Genomic DNA, 18,034 nt, shown 5'->3' on the forward strand with positions numbered 1-18,034 from the left:
GACCTTGTTTTTGTCTACGTTTTTTGGATCCCCATCCCTAACTCGGTTTATCCGAGTACGTAACACGAAGCAGCTCTATTGCTAGCATGACTTGTTCGTGATGGAGTACAGTGTTGCCCCCCCACCCCCCCCAAAAAAATAAAACGCTCCCGGTTTGATGATGATGGCTTTTTGTTATTTTTATTAAACGTACAATCTATGAAAACATAAGAGAGGCGATCATCTTCCCCAAATGAACCAAATGGGAAAGGTGAAGTTGGAACCGTTCATGACATTGAGATGGACAAACGAAAACAAAACCACAACTTTTTAAAACTGAAAGCATGTACCTGAGACGGACGGGTGACACTAAATGGACTTTACTATATGAAAATGGCTACTGTGGAAAATCAACATTAGGTGGGGGTTGGGGGGGGGCAAGACTTTTGCAACGATCCTGTACGTCTCTTCCGCCCGCGAAGAGGATCTTCTTGAGAGCTTGTCGACGTTGGGGGGATGAGCTATGAAATGCGTCTCGGCAGAACTTTGCCTCTAGTTTGACTTTTATTTCACGGACGGCTGGGATAATCCCACAATATGATCCGCCGCCCCCCACCCCGCCCCCCCTGCACCCCCCCCCCGCCACCCCCCCACCCCCCACCTCGAGTTTGCCTTCTTATCCTCAGGAGGGAAGCACCCTGAGCTGCGCAGAGCCGACACGGGGTGCAGTTGATGGGAATTACTTACCTTTGTAGTCGCCTTGTGGGTGAGAGCTGATTGTTTAAAATTCTGCTTCAACTATGTTCGGAAAATTAAAAAAAAAAAAGTTTGAAAGGCAACCTCGGATTTGTTTCCCTTTGGATTTAATTGTTACTGGGTCAGACTGTCACGGTTGTCGTAATAATACAAATCAATTGGATAAGAGGGTGTCGGTAATGATGGATCGCGTCATTTACTGACTGCGCCTGGGAATTTTGATGACGCCAACTCTCCGCGCTTCATCTTTCCGACATTAAAATAAATGAACATGCCACAAATCCGTTCCAGCCTTCCCAAAAGTAAAATAACAAAAAATGTTTGTCACGCGTTTTGTGTCATAATGAAGACATGCAGAGAGTCACCATAAACAAGCGCAAAAAGAAGCTCACCATTGTTACCACTCCCTGTATGGATTTTTATTTTCCTTGGTCACAAAAAAAAAGGCAAAAAGGATTTATCCTCACCAAATTAAAAGCACAGCTGATTAGACTCCAAAGTCCAATCAAGATAAATGTCCGTTGTATTCGGAATGCCAAAAGGCCTCATAATCTGAAGCGCCTTAAATACGGATCAATGTTCTGATTTCCCGGATGTAGTATTTTAAATGTTCTGTAAAGCGCTTTGTTGCAGCTGCAGCGTTTGTGAACGTGCTATATAAATAAAACTGTGTTGAATTGTATTGTATTCCCTTTAGCGTAGCTCCATCTAGTGGATCCATTGCGCAACTGCGCCATATAATGTGGTGCGCCCTAAGAAATGAAAATCAGTTTTGTGCGCCTTGTACTCCGAATCACCTTATAATGCAAAAAATACTGTACGGGCCCCCCCCCCACCCCACCCTCTCCAACAACTCAGGAAATTATTTTGGCGCAAGCTACTTTCTTGATTCGTTGGTCAGTGTTGCCATAAAGGTCACCAGCAATCATGTGCAACTCAAATTATTTTTTTTTGCAGTTGCTGTTGTTCTTCATTTTTTTTTTTTAAATCTGAAACTAGCCAAATCAACAACAAGAGGTTATCCAGTGTTCAATATCCGCTTCATCTAAAAAGAACAATCACGATTTCCACGGGCTACACAGTTAAGCTGATGTAGCCTTCATTTATTAAATTTTATTGCGGATTTGCATATTTTTACACCGCGGATGACTGCGCTGGCATCTTTGACAATTTGTTATTAGACTTTGAACACTCGGGGCATGGGGAGTAGCGGGAGGGGGGAGGGGGGAGGGGGGGTATGTGATTTGGATGCTCCAATTTGGAAATAAATAAATAAATCATAAAACCAAAAAAAAAATAAGACACTGGGTCTTCGCCTGGAGACAACGCTGTCCTCTTTCAGCTTTGATGTTCTCATATCGGTGTATGTGTTAATCTCATCGTCGGCGCACACATGCAGGGTCAGAAAGAGGGTCTTGGGGAGGGGAGAGTGGAGGGGAGGGGGGTGTACATTTGTCATGAGATGGACCCTAAACGACGACGAGGCTTACACAAGTTAAAGTGGATTGGACCTTTTTGTTTTTGTGATTGCACACTGCAGGCGTGATGAGGAGGCTGAGGACAAAGAGGCGCCCGCTGCCGTCGCTCGGATGCTCGCTTTCCTTCACAATAAAAGAGCACTTGCGGCGAATGGCGAATTGGGAGGTGGGGGGGCGGGGGGCACGTTAAGCCATTTTTTTTTTGAAAGTGGTAATGCATGAAAATATAATTTAACCAAATGAAAATTGCAAGCTTGTGTGGCCTCTCTTGATTTTTGACTTGCAATCAATTTTATTTGTCTGCTGCTGTGGTAACTGGACTTTATTTTTAGGGCTGCGGCTATCAAATGTCTTTTGGTCTTTGAATATCCTACGGATCATTCTAGCGAATAATTGAATATTCTCAATTCAATTTAGGTTCTAATAGTGTATCCACTGCAAATCAGCCAGTGTTAAAAAAAAAAAGGTTCAGGGACAGTGTTAAAAACTGAATATTGGTTTCAAAACACGGATCCATTGTTAAAATGGGGTGTCACCTGGATTCGAGCCTGATTGGTGTTGATTTGAAATTGAGACCGCACCCCCTCAAACAATCATTTGAAGTTCACTGATTAGAGTCGGGGTGGCCCGGTGGTCCAGTGGTTAGCGCGTCAACCTTACAGTGCGGAGGTGGTGGTTCCAATCCCAGCTCCGGCCTTCCTGTGTGGGTTTTCTCCGGGTACTCCGGTTTCCTCCCACATTCCGAAAAACATGCATGGCAGGCTGATTGAACACTCCAAATTGTCCTGAGGTGTGAGTGTGAGCGCGATGGTTGTTTGTCGCCGTGTGCCCTGCAATTGGCTGGCAACCAGTTCAGGGTGTCCCCTCACCACTGCCTGAAGACGGCTGCGATAGGCGATTGACCGTTGTGAGGATAAGCGAGTCGAAAAATGGATGGATGGATGGATGATTAGAGTCAGACAACTTTCTTTTCATTTTCCTCCTGGCTTGCTGGCATGATTCTGTTTGTGACCAACAGGTGGCACTGTAGAGCTTCCCCTGCAGCTGCACACCTGTTGGTCGTTAGGTAATCAGTTCTATAAAGGGACTCCCGCCCGAAAACTCGTCGTCGGGTCATTGTTGGTGCTTTTTGCTATTGTCATGTTCATTTGTTGTTCCTTTGCTGCTGTCATGTTTGTTCCGGTAGTGTTTTGTTTATTTATAGTTTTTGTTTCAGTCCTGGTTTTTGTTTGTTACTTTGGACTTTGTTTTGGATTTAGTTTTCTCTGTTTTAAATACAATTCGTCAAGTACACCCTGCTCCTCCCTCCTGCCTGCTTTTGGGGGTCCACCACCACGTAGCTACGTGACACTTATGAGACAAAGTTCCCAAAGGTAGGCAAAACTTTCATGCCATGGGATTTGATTTAAAAAAAAAAAAAAAAAAAAACATGGTGTCCACCTGAGTTTTCTGTTTCATATTGCTTAAAAAAATGAATTCGCCAAAAAATAAGATGCCACATTATGTTGTGCAACAAAAAAAACCCTAATTGACGCGTTCCAGATATTCCCGAAAACATTTTTCTCCATGCTTGTTCGAAGGCACGTCTCTGTGACCTTGTATAGCGCGTGATGACGAAAACGCTTTTATTGTGGAGATCTAAGCGGAAGTGGAACGCGGATGTAAAAAACGGCCGCTGGGTGAAAAAGAAAGAAAGAAGAAAAAAAAGAAACGTGCGCTCACACCTCTCGTGCGCTCAACGAATAAAGGCGCGCGCCACGCGCCAGGAGGATCTTCTTTGCGCTACGCCGTCCACGAGGTGACCAGAGGACGCCTCTTTTTTTATTTATTTATTATTCTTATTTTTTTTTTATTTCAATAGTGCCCCCCTCCCTTTTCCCTTTTTCTTCTTGCCAAAACTTGTACAAAGTCCTGAAACAGACAATGGCGCATAATTACGCGCCGGCGTCTCCCCAAATATTTTTGGGGCAGCTCAGTGAAGCGCGCCGCTGAACTTGGCGAGTGCAACGAAGGTGATAGCGGGGGGGTTGGGGTTAGGGGGGGGCGCTAGGTGGGGGGTGCGGCGGTGAAGATGCTGCGGGAGCCCCGCTAACCATGGGCGTGTTGGAGTCCAACTCCAGCGGTAACTTGACCCCGGCGGTGTCCGGCGGCGCGCAGCCGCTGTCGGGCTACCTTGCGCTGCTTCTCTCGGTGCTGATGGTGACGTTGGTGGCCACGGTGGTGGCGGGCAACGCGCTGGTCATCCTGGCGTTCGTCGTGGACAAAACCCTCCGAACTCAGAGCAACTACTTCTTCCTCAACCTGGCCATATCTGATTTCCTCGTGGGTGAGTTGGCCCTTTTGTGTCTAGCCTCCTTTTTTTTTTTTTGCACTCAGATTTTGGATAATATCCCCCCCCCCCCCCTCGCGCGCTCTTTCCGTTTCTGCATCCTTCAAGTCTTTTGTTCCTCCCTGCAATTATCTCCCAATCACTGACTACGGAGTGGACAATTGATCTTCAAAACAGCTAAAAAAAAAATAGATTTATGTTTAGGAATTTAGGAGGGGGTTTTCCTCACACCTTCTTTGTGCTGCTCTTATCTGCATCTGAATTACCCACCCCCCTCCCCACGCCCTCCCCCACCTCCCTTCAATCAAACCACTGCAGGAGATCTGATTGCATTCCCAAAACGTTCGTCGCCTCTCCCTCGCGTGAGCAAACTGGCATGATTGGCCTTCTCATTGTCATCCTCATGGTGATGTGCATGACGGTGTGCTCCTAGGCGCCTTCTGCATCCCGGTGTACATCCCGTACAACTTGACGGGCAGGTGGATGCTGGGCAAGGGTTTGTGCAAGGTGTGGCTGGTCATGGACTACCTGCTCTGCACCGCCTCAGTGTTCAACATCGTGCTCATCAGCTACGACCGCTTCCTGTCTGTCACTCGAGCGGTGAGTACAACCCCCCCCAGCCCCCCCCCCCCCCCCCCCCAAAAAAATAGAAAACAAAATAGCGGGGCTTTTGATGGTCAGGATGAGTTTTCGCAGTTTTGGAGGTGGGGTGCACTGCGTCACGCAGAAAGACGTGCCTCATTCTTTGACCGTTCCCTCGAACAATTCGGCACAGGCTGACTATAGCAAACAAAAAAAAAAAAACCTAGAGGAATGAATGTCGAGGTTTGACTCTCGACCTCCTGTGTTCCGGTTTGAAATATTCATTTCTTTCCTTGCCAAATCACACATTTTCATTTTCTTGAAGATTCCAAATTGTCCATGAGGGTGAATTTAGGTGTGAATGGTCTTTTGTCGATGTCACTGACGTGATGGGGGCACAATTTTTCCATTACTGCTACTGGACCTTCCGAACCTGATGTATAACAAAAATACTATTTTAACCCGTTCAGGGACAGTGGTTTCAACAGTGGACAACTTATCACGTTCAGGTTACAGGTTATCATTAATTATCAAATATGTGCTCTTAAAAATATTTCCTTTTTTTTATAATACATTTCTCAACACGTGGATAAAAGTTCCAACGACAAAATAACCACAGACGATGATTATTTTCTTTCCCCCAGTGCAAAGGGGCTCGCTTGCATAAAAATGACCATTCAAGGACGGCACAAACTGCTGAACAATTAACAAACGTGAAGCGCAAGAAGGCATTTTGTACTTTTCCGAACATGTGAGTATGATTGGCGTGCTGTGTTTGTCCTGCAAGCCATTCCAAGTTTGCGAAAAGGTGCTCGGGCTACTCGTGTTGTATTAGGAGACCTGGTGTAAGCACAACTAAGCCATCTAGTGGTTAATTGTGATATTGCAATGTAAAACTACAGTCAGCCCCAGCATGCTCATAGTTCAGCATCCACACGTTCCCAAATTAACGAATTGTTTTTAAATTTTTTTGGCATGGGGGTCAATAATCCACCCCCCCCCCACCACCACCATCCCTGTTGTTTTTTCTTCTTTCTTCTTTCTACCCACATTCTTCCTGCTGGAGGCTGTAAATTTCCCCAGTGTGGGACAAATAAAGGATATCTTATCTTTCTTTTTTTTCCAGGATTTATCTCCCCGTTTCCTTCCCTTCATTGTGGAAAATGTCTATTGTTAATTTTCCAGCGTTTTTTTTTGAAATTTTTTTTTTTTTTAGGGCTTCGAAAAAAAAAAAGTTGTCCATCCCCGCTCTATATGTGCCACTCTTCTCTCGTTTCCTGTCACTCAAGATCTGAGAACCACTGCATCCACAACCCTTCTCACTGTTGGAAAAAAAATAAGAAAAAAAAACCCTTTTGATGTTGAAGCTGAGATTTAGAGATGGATTGCCCTACATCACCCTGAGAGCTGTTTCTTTTCATTCCTTTGTTCGATCCGATGTTTGCATTTTCTGCAGGTATTCCGGCTTCTTCACACATAGCAAAAACAAGCACGTTAGGTTTTATTGAAGACTCGAAATTGTCCGTAAGTGCGAATCGCCAGCGTGTGTGGGCTGTTTATGGACAGGTTCCAGCACACCTGCGAGTCTGACGAGGGCAAACGCTGAAAAAAAATGGAAGGACCGGATATAGATGCTTGTTTGGCGTCTGCTATTTTCATATTTGATGAAGCAATTTCACAGTGCAGAGGTACCGGGTTCGATTCCAGCTCCGGCCTCCCTGTGTGGAGTTTGCATGTTCTCCCCGGGCCTGCGTGGGTTTTCTCCGGGTGCTCCGGTTTCCTCCCACATTCCAAAAACATGCATGGCAGGCTGATTGAACACTCTAAATTGTCCCTAGGTGTGAGTGTGAGCGTGGATGGTTGTTCGTCTCTGTGTGCCCTGCGATTGGCTGGCAACCGATTCAGGGTGTCCCCCGCCTACTGCCCGGAGACGGCTGGGATGGGCTCCAGCACCCCCCGCGACCCTAGTGAGGATCAAGCGGTACGGAAGATGAATGAATGAATTTGTTGAATTCTTGGACGATCGAACTGTCTGAGAGGTTTCGTCAAGCTCCGCCTCTTTCTTTACTCTACGGGAGCTGTGCAGCATTTGTGACCTCTTGACTATAACGAGTGACTAGATCAATTTCAGTTAGCATGGTTTGCTAAAAACTGATGGCTGTTGATTGTGTGATAATTTGTTTATGCCTCTAACGCTGCTTAGTTCGCATGCGGTTTTATTTATTGCGTCACTTTTTGGCTCCTGGTACCTTTAAAAAAAAGAGTTTGGAGATGATGGCACCACGCTCGCTGGTTTGTTGAAGTCTTAAAGGCTCGTTGTCAGGTCAGGGGCGCAGATTCTGACGTCAATGGCTGAGGATGACCATTTGTTTGTAAATCAATTTGCTACCGAACATTTTTGTTGATAAAATATTACGTGGCTACCCAACACTGAACGGTTTTAACACTTTGCAAGTCATTCAGTAAATATTCGGAGCGCTCAAATTTGGGGTCTGGGCTTTATTTTAGGAGTGCTTCAACAAAATGGGTAGACACGCCGGTGCTGGAACGGACTCATGCCATTTCTTGTCATTACGAGTGTAGTCAGGGGATGAATCAAAGTTCGACCTCAAATGTGACAAAATCGAAAGGAAACCTCATTTAATTCGTTTTTATGAGATGTTTGGGAGCCACTGGAAATTTTGCCTGATGGTTCACCCGCTGCTGCTGTGAGTGACGAATTTCTTTCATATGTGCTTGTGGCAGCTTCACAATTTGGCCAATTTGAACTTTTATTTTTATTAATTTTTGTTGGGGTGGGGTTGAGGCCCAATATTTGGCAGGATAATTTCCGATAACCGATTAATCGTCCAATTCACCCACTGCCGCTGTGATTGACAAATTTCTTTCATACGTGCTAGTTGCGATGTCACAATTTGGACCTGCCCGATTTGGGTTATTTATTTATTTATTTTTTAGGCTTGATATTTGGCAAGGGGCGGCCCGGTAGTCCAGTGGTTAGCACGTCGGCTTCACAGTGCAGAGGTACCGGGTTCGATTCCAGCTCCGGCCTCCCCGTGTGGAGTTTGCATGTTCTCCCCGGGCCTGCGTGGGTTTTCTCCGGGTGCTCCGGTTTCCTCCCACATTCCAAAAATATGCGTGGCAGGCTGATTGAACACTCTAAATTGTCCCTAGGTGTGAGTGTGAGTGCGAATGGTTCTTCGTCTCTGTGTGCCCTGCGATTGGCTGGCAACCGATTCAGGGTGTCCCCCGCCTACTGCCCGGAGACAGCTGGGATAGGCTCCAGCACCCCCCGCGACCCTAGTGAGGATCAAGCGGTTAGGAAGATGAATGAATGAATGAATGAATATTTGGCAAGATAAAATTCCGATAACCGATTAATCGGCCAATTCACCCACCATTGCTGTGAGTGGCAAAGTGTTTGCATATGTGCCTGTTGCGGTGTCACTATTAGGGCTTGACTGATTTGATTTTGATTTATTAAAAAAAAAATTTCTAGGCCCAATATTTGGCAGGGTAAAATTCCGATAAGCGATTAATTAATTAATAGTTTTGAATTAATTAAACTATTTGAATTAATTAATTCTAAACTATCTAAATACAAAAAAAAATCTATTTTTTTCCCCTGACTAGTTACAATTTAAAATATATGAAATACAAGCAGAACATATTGACTGTGAAACAATCCTTCGTCCTTAAGTATTTGTTTCGCAACAGAGAGAATTTTTTTTTTTTGGGACGGGGGGGATTTAAACATCGCCAATGTGGCCCGCCGATTAATCGTCTACGTCACAGCCGTCCGCCAGTGATCTTCCGTCTGGCCGCACTCGAACACACGGCGCAAACATGCACGCTCAGCCATGTGTCTGAATGAACGCAGTTCAATGGAGGGCTCCCGCGATTGATCACCCTCTCGGAGGTCAGCACAACGGGGAACATCCCTATCTAGAGCTCGATTGGAGCATGTAGGGGGGGTCTAGTATTTTTGAGTGAAAAAAAATCCAAGCCTCAGGTTGAGAATTACATGAAAGGTGGCCCACGTTCAAAAAATTCTGTCATAAATGGCCAGAGAGGAGCACTTAAAAGAGAATTTTTGAGACAAATTACTGTCCGTTTTATGTTCATTTTACCACTGCTCCCCACTGTTGGCCAATATTAGGCATTCATTATGCATTTGAACACCCACCAAGCCCACCCCTGCACCAATGTTGAGCACAGATGTGCTTGAAAAGGCACAGGGCCTTCTGTTATGCAACCTTGAGTCCATTTGGAAAAGCTTTACAGCCCGAGAATAACAAGTAGCGTTTTTTGCGTTGATTTCTGGATGCATGTTTGGAATATTTTAGGTGGGGTTTTAATATTCAATCCCCGCACCAGCTACTCGCTTTTGACAGCGAGTTGGCCTACATTTTTGTTATTTTTAGTCGTGTTTTTTTTTTGGTACTACTTGATTTGTCTGAATGCAAAAATACATTTTCTCAGAGTGGCATCGGTGTCGAAATACATTTTCCCACCTACTGTATATAAATTTTGATTGAATATGACGGGGTGGCGATTGTAATTGTTAACTGAAAGGAAACATCTTTTTGAAACACTTTAATTCAAAACAAAACATTCTATGGAAGTTATTTTTTTTTTAATGAACACATTTTCAAAAATGTAAGCATTCTGTCATATTCTCAGTCTTTTTATAGATGATTCAAGCAATGTTTTTATTAATGTTATTTAATTTATTAATGTTATTATTTAATTTATTAATGTCCTGATTTGATGTGTTTTTTTTTTTTAATGAACCCTTACATGCACCCTATAACCTGATCACATGTTAAGCTGTCCACTGTCGTAACCACTGTCCTTGAAAGGGTCGAATTCGAACGAATCAAACGTCAAAAACGGGCTCCTCATCTTGGATTGTCTGCAACTTTTGACGTAGTTGTTTTGAGAGCGCTTTCCTTCCGCAGTCGGGCAAATCAAACCTTTACACATCTTTTTATATGGCACCTTTCATACATGAAATGCAACACAAAGGACTTCACAAGACAAATGATAAAAGACACAAACACATCACAAAGACTCCCACGCACAATTTTTGCCCCCCAGAGACACACACCACCCGGGTGTGTTAAAAGTAGGTGCCATTTAAAAAAAAAAACATACAGTGAAATACTGCTGGGCTGCTGAGACATGGCGGAGCAAGAGTGTGCATATGCGGTCGACGTGCAGCCGCTTCAACCTACCGGAAGATTTTCCTTTTAAATCACTTTAAATTAAAAGAAAAAATATTTTATGTCTTGCTGTACACAAGCCAACCACAGAACCCGGATCGTTTGTCTTCTTTTGGGAAAGTTTGAAATCGTGTTGAAAACATGTTCTGTTGTACTAGCTAGCTTGCGCCAAGCCAATTCGACTGTTTATCCACAAAGCAAACATTTCCAGGTGCGGGGGGGTCACAAAGAGTGCATGTCACACGATGCTTTTTACGCCCTATAAACAGAGAGAGAGAGTTAATTTAAATAAATTCACATTAACTCATTCACTACCAGCCAATTCTAGACCAAGTCTGAAAAGACGTTTAAAAACGTCTTTGGGAGTGAATGAGTGAAGAAGCCCGATCCACATTAACAAATCATCGCTTCATTATTGTTGCAATTTGAGCTCTGACCTAGTAACTTTTGTCGGGGGCGACGTGACTCAGTTTCCCAACCCTGAGGTTGGCAGTTCGATCCCCGGCCATGTCGAAGTGTCCTTGAGCAAAATACTCATCAGGTGCTCCTGATGCTCTGTCAGCAGTAGAGGAGTATGAGTGTAAAGCGCTTTGAGTACCCGAAGTGGGAAAGCGCTATATAAGTGACAGCCTGTTGATGTTTACACCAGGGCACTGGGGATCGAACACCACCACCCCCCACCACTACTTCTGCCTCATCAAACGGTACAAAGGGCTCGCTGACAGAAGGACATAAAGCCCAGCAGGCAGCGGATGTAAAGTTAATTGACAACAAATGGGCGAATGACCAATCCTCCTTTGACATCTGTTTTAAGATGTTGTTTTTTGTTGTTGTTGTTGTTATTGTTGGTGTTTTTTTTTTTAATATTGAAAGCAACGATGCAGTCTTTGAACCGCGTCATTTCGCCTGAGTGAAGATGCAGCAATGCCAAAATGAAGACGACAATGATGATGATGATGATAATAATAATAATGAAATGCGCGTGCAGATGTCTCATACACTCTTTCCAGTTGCCCGCAGCCCATCCTGATGAGATATTCTTCGGTAAGGATGGAAAATAAATCCAAATTTAATCATGATTTCAATTTTGGCTTCTCACAATCATGACAACAGTAGCGAAATGCAGGGTGTGTTGCAAGTTCTTGCGTGGTGAACGCACCCTGAATGCGTGTGTAGTTGCCGTGTGACGTGTGTTTATTTTGCCCTTCATCCTGCTTTAGGCTGTTTAATGACATCCCAGGTGGAGTTAAATATAAGAATAACAAAAAGTATTTCACATTCTGTATATTTAATTACACGACATACGATGTTTCAGAAACATTGGCCGTGCTAACGCTAGCAGTGAAGGTAAAATCCAATTGACACGCTTTTCGAAAATTAGCATCAAGTTCCGGGAGTGATATTCCTTCAAATTATGAATATTTACACACAAACGCTGTGTAAACACATACACACAGGTAATTTAGCAACAACGAAAGGCATATTTTCTTCCTCATCTGTGAAAAAACCTAATTTGCAACTTTCATCTTCCTCCTGTCTCGATCCAAGTGTGTACTCCCTGCATTCACAGCACCACACTGCCCCTTAGAGGCCTATTTGCACACCGCAGTTTCTTGCGAAGACGGTACTGTAGTTGCATTTTTGCTGCTAATTTTATTTATTTTTTAATTGTTCTGTCAAGATATACTGTATTTCAAGTAGATTTTTGGCAGTTGAATAAATGACGTTTAGAGACCGGTGCATAATCATGTTTATTAATCGTATCAATCAAAATAACTGTGCTCTTTTTTTTTTTGTCATAGTAGCCACTTCTGCTCCCTCGGTAGCCTTCCTCCTGTGCCTCGGCCTCATCTACGCTCACACGGGACAGAATAAGAACATCATGAGTGTCTTTTTTTTATTCAAGCCATCACTCTGTCAGTGCGGCAGTATTCGGGACCATTGAAACACGCCGCTCCGGGGTTGTTTGTCAGCTTGCATCTGCGGCAGATTGAAATGGAATTCATTGCCAGTGGTGGGAAGTAGATTTTTCATGGAGAGTGGTACCTTGACTTACAATTTTTTTTCCCTTTGTGTCAAGAGCTAAAATTTGACTCATGACGAACCAGCCAAACACAAATACAAAATGAAAATAGTTGCAAGGAGCACGGAAAAGACTAAAAACTAAGAATTTGGCACTGCTTTAAAATTTCATCCACGTTAACTGTCCCCTGCTCGGCTTTATCTGTCAAAGTAGTGTAAATTTGCGCAGATTGCTCATTTAAAAGAGCTTCAATCATCCACAGATGATTTTCTCTGGGATTTATTTAATGATGACGCTTTTTTTTTACATTTTCTCTTTTTATTTTAAAAGTTTGACAAAAAGTTTTGACCCCGTGCCTGTTATTTTTTAATTTCAGGTGAAATACAGAGCGCAGCGCAACATGACCCGCCAGGCTGTGCTCAAGATGGTGGCGGTGTGGGCGCTGGCTTTCCTTCTCTACGGCCCCGCCATCATTTTCTGGGAGGCGGCGGTAGGCTACAGCGTGGTGCCAGCGCACGAGTGCTACGCCGAGTTCTATTTTACCTGGTACTTCCTTCTGTGCGCCTCCACCTTCGAGTTCTTCACCCCCTTCGTGTCGGTGGCCTTCTTCAACCTTAGCATCTACCTGAACATCCACCGGCGCTATAAGAACGCGGGCGCCGGCCCCGATGAGGCCCCGCCCCCACGGCCGGCGAAGAAGCAGCGGGACGGCGCGGCGGCGTGGTCCGTCTTCTTCGTCAAGACGCGCAAGGTAATTCGCGAAACTCTTTCTTCTTGGTACCAGGGCAGTGTTGAAAATCGCTGCCGGACCACAACGGTCTCGAAAGTGGCAGCCCAGGTTAGCAAAAATTTGTGTATTGTGGTAATTGATGCCCATTGTAAATGTCGTGCTTGGAACAGTGGCGGTTCTAGATCAGTTTCAATGAGGGGGCCTGGCTGGGGCCAGGGGTTTTGATAGAGGGCCGCATTCAACCCAGGGCAAAAAAAGACAGATTCGAAATCTTTTTATTTAATCAAACTTTGAAACCATTGCAGTCATAACATTACAGTGATGAGAAAAAAGACACTTGGTGGGTTACCAAATCTTGAAAAAGTGGGCATGAACTGCCAATCTGCATTTTCTGTGAAAAACAAAAACCTTGAGGTCCAGTGTTTTTTTTTTTTATTCTTTAAACGTTTGGCAATTGACAAGGCCAAGCTTGTTGTAGTAAATGAAAACTAATGAAAAAAGTTGGAATTTTTGGAATTTTTATTCCAAAAATAAAATAAAAATGAGTTCAAAGATAATTATCTCCATGAGCTGTCACCTTACCATGTCCCAATTATCCCAGGAGCTAAGTTATCTGGGGCTTTATTATTATTTTTTTTAAAGCTTAAAAGTTTTGAAGTTCATCCAAACTTTCCTTGTTTGTGCTTGGGTGGAGGATAATTGAACCATGAGCCACTATGCTCGCGCTATGTTCCTATGACGGATGCTAACGTCGATGCTCTAATTTTGTACTGCACTCTGCATTTTTCAGGCCCTGAAAAATGTACGAATTTGGACCATAACGGCCATTTTTAGGTTTAGAAAAAAACAACAATCATTTTAAGCCGGTTGCTTTTGAGGCCTGGAAAAAAAGTACTTTGATGAAACGGACAATCGAGTTATTGTTCGTTAAATCGAAGTTCCGCTGTCATCGATTGAAAATGGAAAGCTCGACTAATCCACCGACTGCAATCGTTTTTGGATTTTGCGTGCCCTCAAGGGTGCCTTTAACCCTTTCATGCACCCCGTAACAGCTGTCTATTGGAGTAACTACCTTAAAGGGTTAAATAAAATGCGTAACTAATTGTTATGACTGTTGTGAAGGTGTCTTGCAGCGAGCCCACCGCCATCTCAGCCGTCATCGAGGACGATGACGGGGTCTTGCCTATCTCCTGCGCCCACCTCGACGCCAGTCACATCCTGGCGCACCGGGAAAAGTTCTCACCGGGCGGGAGGAACTCACGGCCGTTCCAGCCCTCGCCGGCGGTGTCGGCGCCGAGTCGCAGGGTGCCGGGATCCCGCCTTTCCCGAGACATCAAGATCGCCAAGTCGCTGGCCGTCATCGTTTGCATTTTCGGCATCTGCTGGGCGCCTTACACGCTGCTGATGATCATCCGCGCCGCCTGCAGCGGCACGTGCATGGCCAAGTACTGGTACGACATAACGTTCTGGCTCCTGTGGCTCAATTCGGCTATCAACCCGTTCCTGTACCCGCTGTGCCATAGCAGCTTCCGAAGGGCTTTCTCGAAGATCCTGTGTCCCAAGAGACAATCGGTCCGGCCTCAGGTGGTGGAGGTGCAGTCGTGTTAAAGCGAAACACTTGAACCAATGCAAAAACTGCCAAACTGTGTACAAAAAATAAAATGAAATATAACTCCACTTCCTTGTTCTTCCATTCCAAAAGTCCAAAATAAGAAAAAGAGAGTTTGTGAAGATGCTCAAAGTACATAAAGATAGAATCATGAGAGCGAAGACCTCCGCCAAGGCCGGACAATCGAAAAAAAATGCCCCCACCCAAAAAAAACTCACTTATTTGCAGTACCCATTGGGTGAGCTCGCATTCGGGTCAACAGACTACATGCAGTGAAACCTTGAACACAAAAAACCTTTACATCATACGAGCTGAATCCAGCTAGCAACATTTTTTATGCTGTACATTGTTATATAACTTTTTATTTTGTTAAAATGGATGTATTTCATATTTTCTCATAATAGAAAATAGCGGAAAAACTGTGCTCGTAAATCTGTTTCAGAGTCAAATGATTGCCACCATAACAATATTACAAAAGTATTTTGTATGTTTTTTTTAAACTATTGAAAATATTTGTGTTTAATATTTTTTAATTCAAGTTTAATCAAATCGAATACCAATTCATGACAGTAGCATACCAATACTTAGTCAATATTTCTACACATTGAGCCAAAGAAAAGTTAAAAAAAGACTAATAAATAATTATTATAACTAAATAATAAAAAATATTTGAATTGATTTTTTTTATCAATTAAAAGCCTAACCCTAATACGAAACTCCACTTTAAAACCCTAACACCGGTTTGAAATGCTAAACAGAAACCCTAACCCTATTTTTAAACCCTAATTTTAACCCCGAACCCTAGTTTGAAACCCTACTTTGAATATCTAACCCAAATTTGAATCCCTAACATTAGTTTGTAACTGCAATTTGAAACCCTAACACTACATACAGTCCAAACCAAAACCTAATATGAAATCCTACTTTGAAACCCTAATTTGAAATACTAATCCTTGTATCAAACCCTACTTTGAAACCCTTAACCTCATGTGAAACCTGACTTTGAAACTCTAAACCAATTTAGAAACCCAAACCCTAATACAAAACCCTACTTCGAAACCCTAACCCTCGTTTGAAACGCTCCTTTGAAACCTTAACCCTAATCTGAAACCCTAATTTGAAGACCTTGGCTTCATTTGAAACCCACACCCTCGTTTGAAACCTAAATTTGAAAGCCTGATCCTAGTTTGAAACCCTACTTTTGAAACCCTAACCCTAATTTGAAACACTCCTTTGAAACCTTAACCCTAATCTGAAACCCTAATTTGAAGACCTTGGCTTCATTTGAAACCCCAACCCTCGATTGACACCTAAATTTGAAACTCTGATCCTAGTTTGAAACCCCACTTTTGAAACCCTAACCCTAATATGAAAGTTGAATTTGAAACCCTAACCCTAGTTTGAAACGCTCCTTTGAAACCTTTACCCTAATCTGAAACCCTAATTTGAAGACCATGGCTTCATTTGAACCCCCCACCCTCGTTTGAAACCTAAATTTGAAACCCTGATCCTAGTTTGAAACTGTACTTTTGAAACCCTAACCCTAATTTGAAACGCTCCTTTGAAACCTTAACCCTAATCTGAAACCCTAATTTGAAATTCTTGGCTTCATTTGAAACCCTAACCCTAGTAGAATCCTTAACGTGAAACCCCAACCGTAGTTTAAACCTTACTTTGAAATGCTAACCCTACTTTGAGTTCCTAACCCTTGTTTGAAACCCTACTTTGAAACCTTAACCCTGTGAAACCCTTATGAAACCTGAACTCTGAATAGCAAAGAGATCTGGCTGCAAGGTAGATGAGACTTTCCCCATTGATTTATAAAACACAGCATTGCAATGTTAAATTGAACACTACATCGGCCATATTGTACTGTACCGTGTCGCAATAAGATTTATTGCCTGATTGCCTGCTCTATGGTTATCAGCACATTTTTCCCTCCTTACACTCCCTTCACAAAAAAACAAAACAAAAAAAAAGCCAAAGAAAAATCAACGCACACTTGCGATGTTAATCCTTTCAAGGCCTGTGTATACGAAGTCTCATGGGATTGGCTGACTTGTAGAGGCGAAAGATTTGGAATGTTGAGGTTCCACTGAAATTTGGAGCAAATTACCCCCCGTGAAAGAAAATGCTGATCACTTGGCAGCTGGGCTGGGTGAAGATGCGTCATTTTCAAGCCACCGTTGGACAATGCGGAAGTACTATCATACCAAAAGTGTTGGCACAGATGAGCATTAGCATCTCCCAAAAGTCAACGTTTGGCAAAATATCAGCTGCTTGCGCCACATGCACAGATCGTACACACTAATTGGCAAGTGTGAAGCGCTGCCTCTGTAAGTGAAAATACAATCCACAGTTTCATGGTTTTGTTTTATAAAAATGTGAAAAAACCCCACTGTACTTTGATCCTTGAACCTTTTTTCCTCCTTCACTAACTTTTATAAAAAAATAAAATAAAATCTTCTCCACACAACCACCTTGGCGGAGGTAGCAGCTCGCGACTCTTATGGTACCTTAAAAAAAAAAAAAGGAAAAAACGAATGACAAAAAAAAAGATACAATCGCTCCAAATGAAAAGCACAGATTCTCTGTGAGATGTTCATGTCCACGTGGAAATGCATGCGATCGTTCACAGACAATCTCTCTGCAGTGACGTGCTTTAAGCCTTCCAGCCACTGTGTGTGTGTGTGTGCGTGCGTGCGTGTGTCCTTTTTGTGTGCTGATGATGACAATATTTCATCCCGAGATGTTTCATGATACCTTTTACTATCATCCCCAACAACAAAATGTCCTTTCCCAAGCAGAGGGGGCCATTAGGAGAACGCGTGACTTTTACGTTTCGAAAAGATAGCAAACCCCGAAGCTCGTCGCCTCGCAGCAATATAGTGACAAATGGGGAGTCGTTAACTTTGAGGACACCTAAAAGGAAGTGAAGAACTCGCATTTATTTACCCAACACTGAATGTCATTTTGTTTTGATATCATTGATGTGAAAAGTTGGCTTAATAGGTGAAACCTGCCAACTCTAAAAATCTGCACTCGACGTCCCTCTAGTCGACGCTCCGAAATGTACAGCACAACAAGCAGTTTTGTACAAAAAAATATATACATCTATGCCAACTCTGTGTTAATATAGTTGTGTGTTCTTTCGATGCAGTATTTACAACTATTCAAAGACTGATTTGTACCCTCCCGAAAAAAAAAAAAAAAAAATAGCACTTGACAACTTTGTAACTTGGCGATGAATGTGTGTCGGTGTGAGTAGCCAAAGAAAAAAGATTTAAATAAAGACTGACTAAGAATGAACAACTTCAATGAGT

The 18,034-nt window shown here is 43.3% G+C and overlaps 1 protein-coding gene and 1 long non-coding RNA gene across 4 annotated transcripts; one reads left to right on the forward strand and one right to left on the reverse strand.

Annotated features, from left to right (window-relative positions):
* The first annotated feature begins 3,749 nt into the window (after positions 1 to 3,749).
* Positions 3,750 to 15,353, forward strand: LOC127606218 (histamine H3 receptor). Of its 2 annotated transcripts, none has more exons than XM_052074321.1 (4): positions 3,750 to 4,539; positions 4,976 to 5,142; positions 12,749 to 13,210; positions 14,225 to 15,353. In XM_052074321.1, the coding sequence occupies exons 1-4, from the start codon at positions 4,308 to 4,310 to the stop codon at positions 14,708 to 14,710; spliced, it is 1,347 nt and encodes a 448-aa protein (XP_051930281.1). In that variant the 5' UTR covers positions 3,750 to 4,307; the 3' UTR covers positions 14,711 to 15,353. The 2 variants fall into 2 exon arrangements, with proteins under 2 accessions (XP_051930281.1, XP_051930282.1); XM_052074322.1 differs by having other exon boundaries at positions 3,756 to 4,539; positions 12,749 to 13,123.
* A 216-nt stretch (positions 15,354 to 15,569) lies between these two features.
* Positions 15,570 to 16,559, reverse strand: LOC127606220 (uncharacterized). 2 transcript variants are annotated; one of them, XR_007963755.1, is made up of 4 exons: positions 16,431 to 16,559; positions 16,331 to 16,348; positions 16,202 to 16,279; positions 15,742 to 15,873 (listed from the first exon to the last, which is right to left on the reverse strand). It is a non-coding gene; the product is annotated as an uncharacterized LOC127606220 (long non-coding RNA). The 2 variants fall into 2 exon arrangements; XR_007963754.1 differs by lacking the exon at positions 16,431 to 16,559 and adding an exon at positions 15,570 to 15,707 and having other exon boundaries at positions 15,759 to 15,873; positions 16,202 to 16,337.
* Between the last annotated feature and the right edge of the window lie 1,475 nt (positions 16,560 to 18,034).

This window comes from Hippocampus zosterae, chromosome 8, assembly GCF_025434085.1.
Source record: "Hippocampus zosterae strain Florida chromosome 8, ASM2543408v3, whole genome shotgun sequence".
NCBI lineage: Eukaryota > Metazoa > Chordata > Actinopteri > Syngnathiformes > Syngnathidae > Hippocampus > Hippocampus zosterae.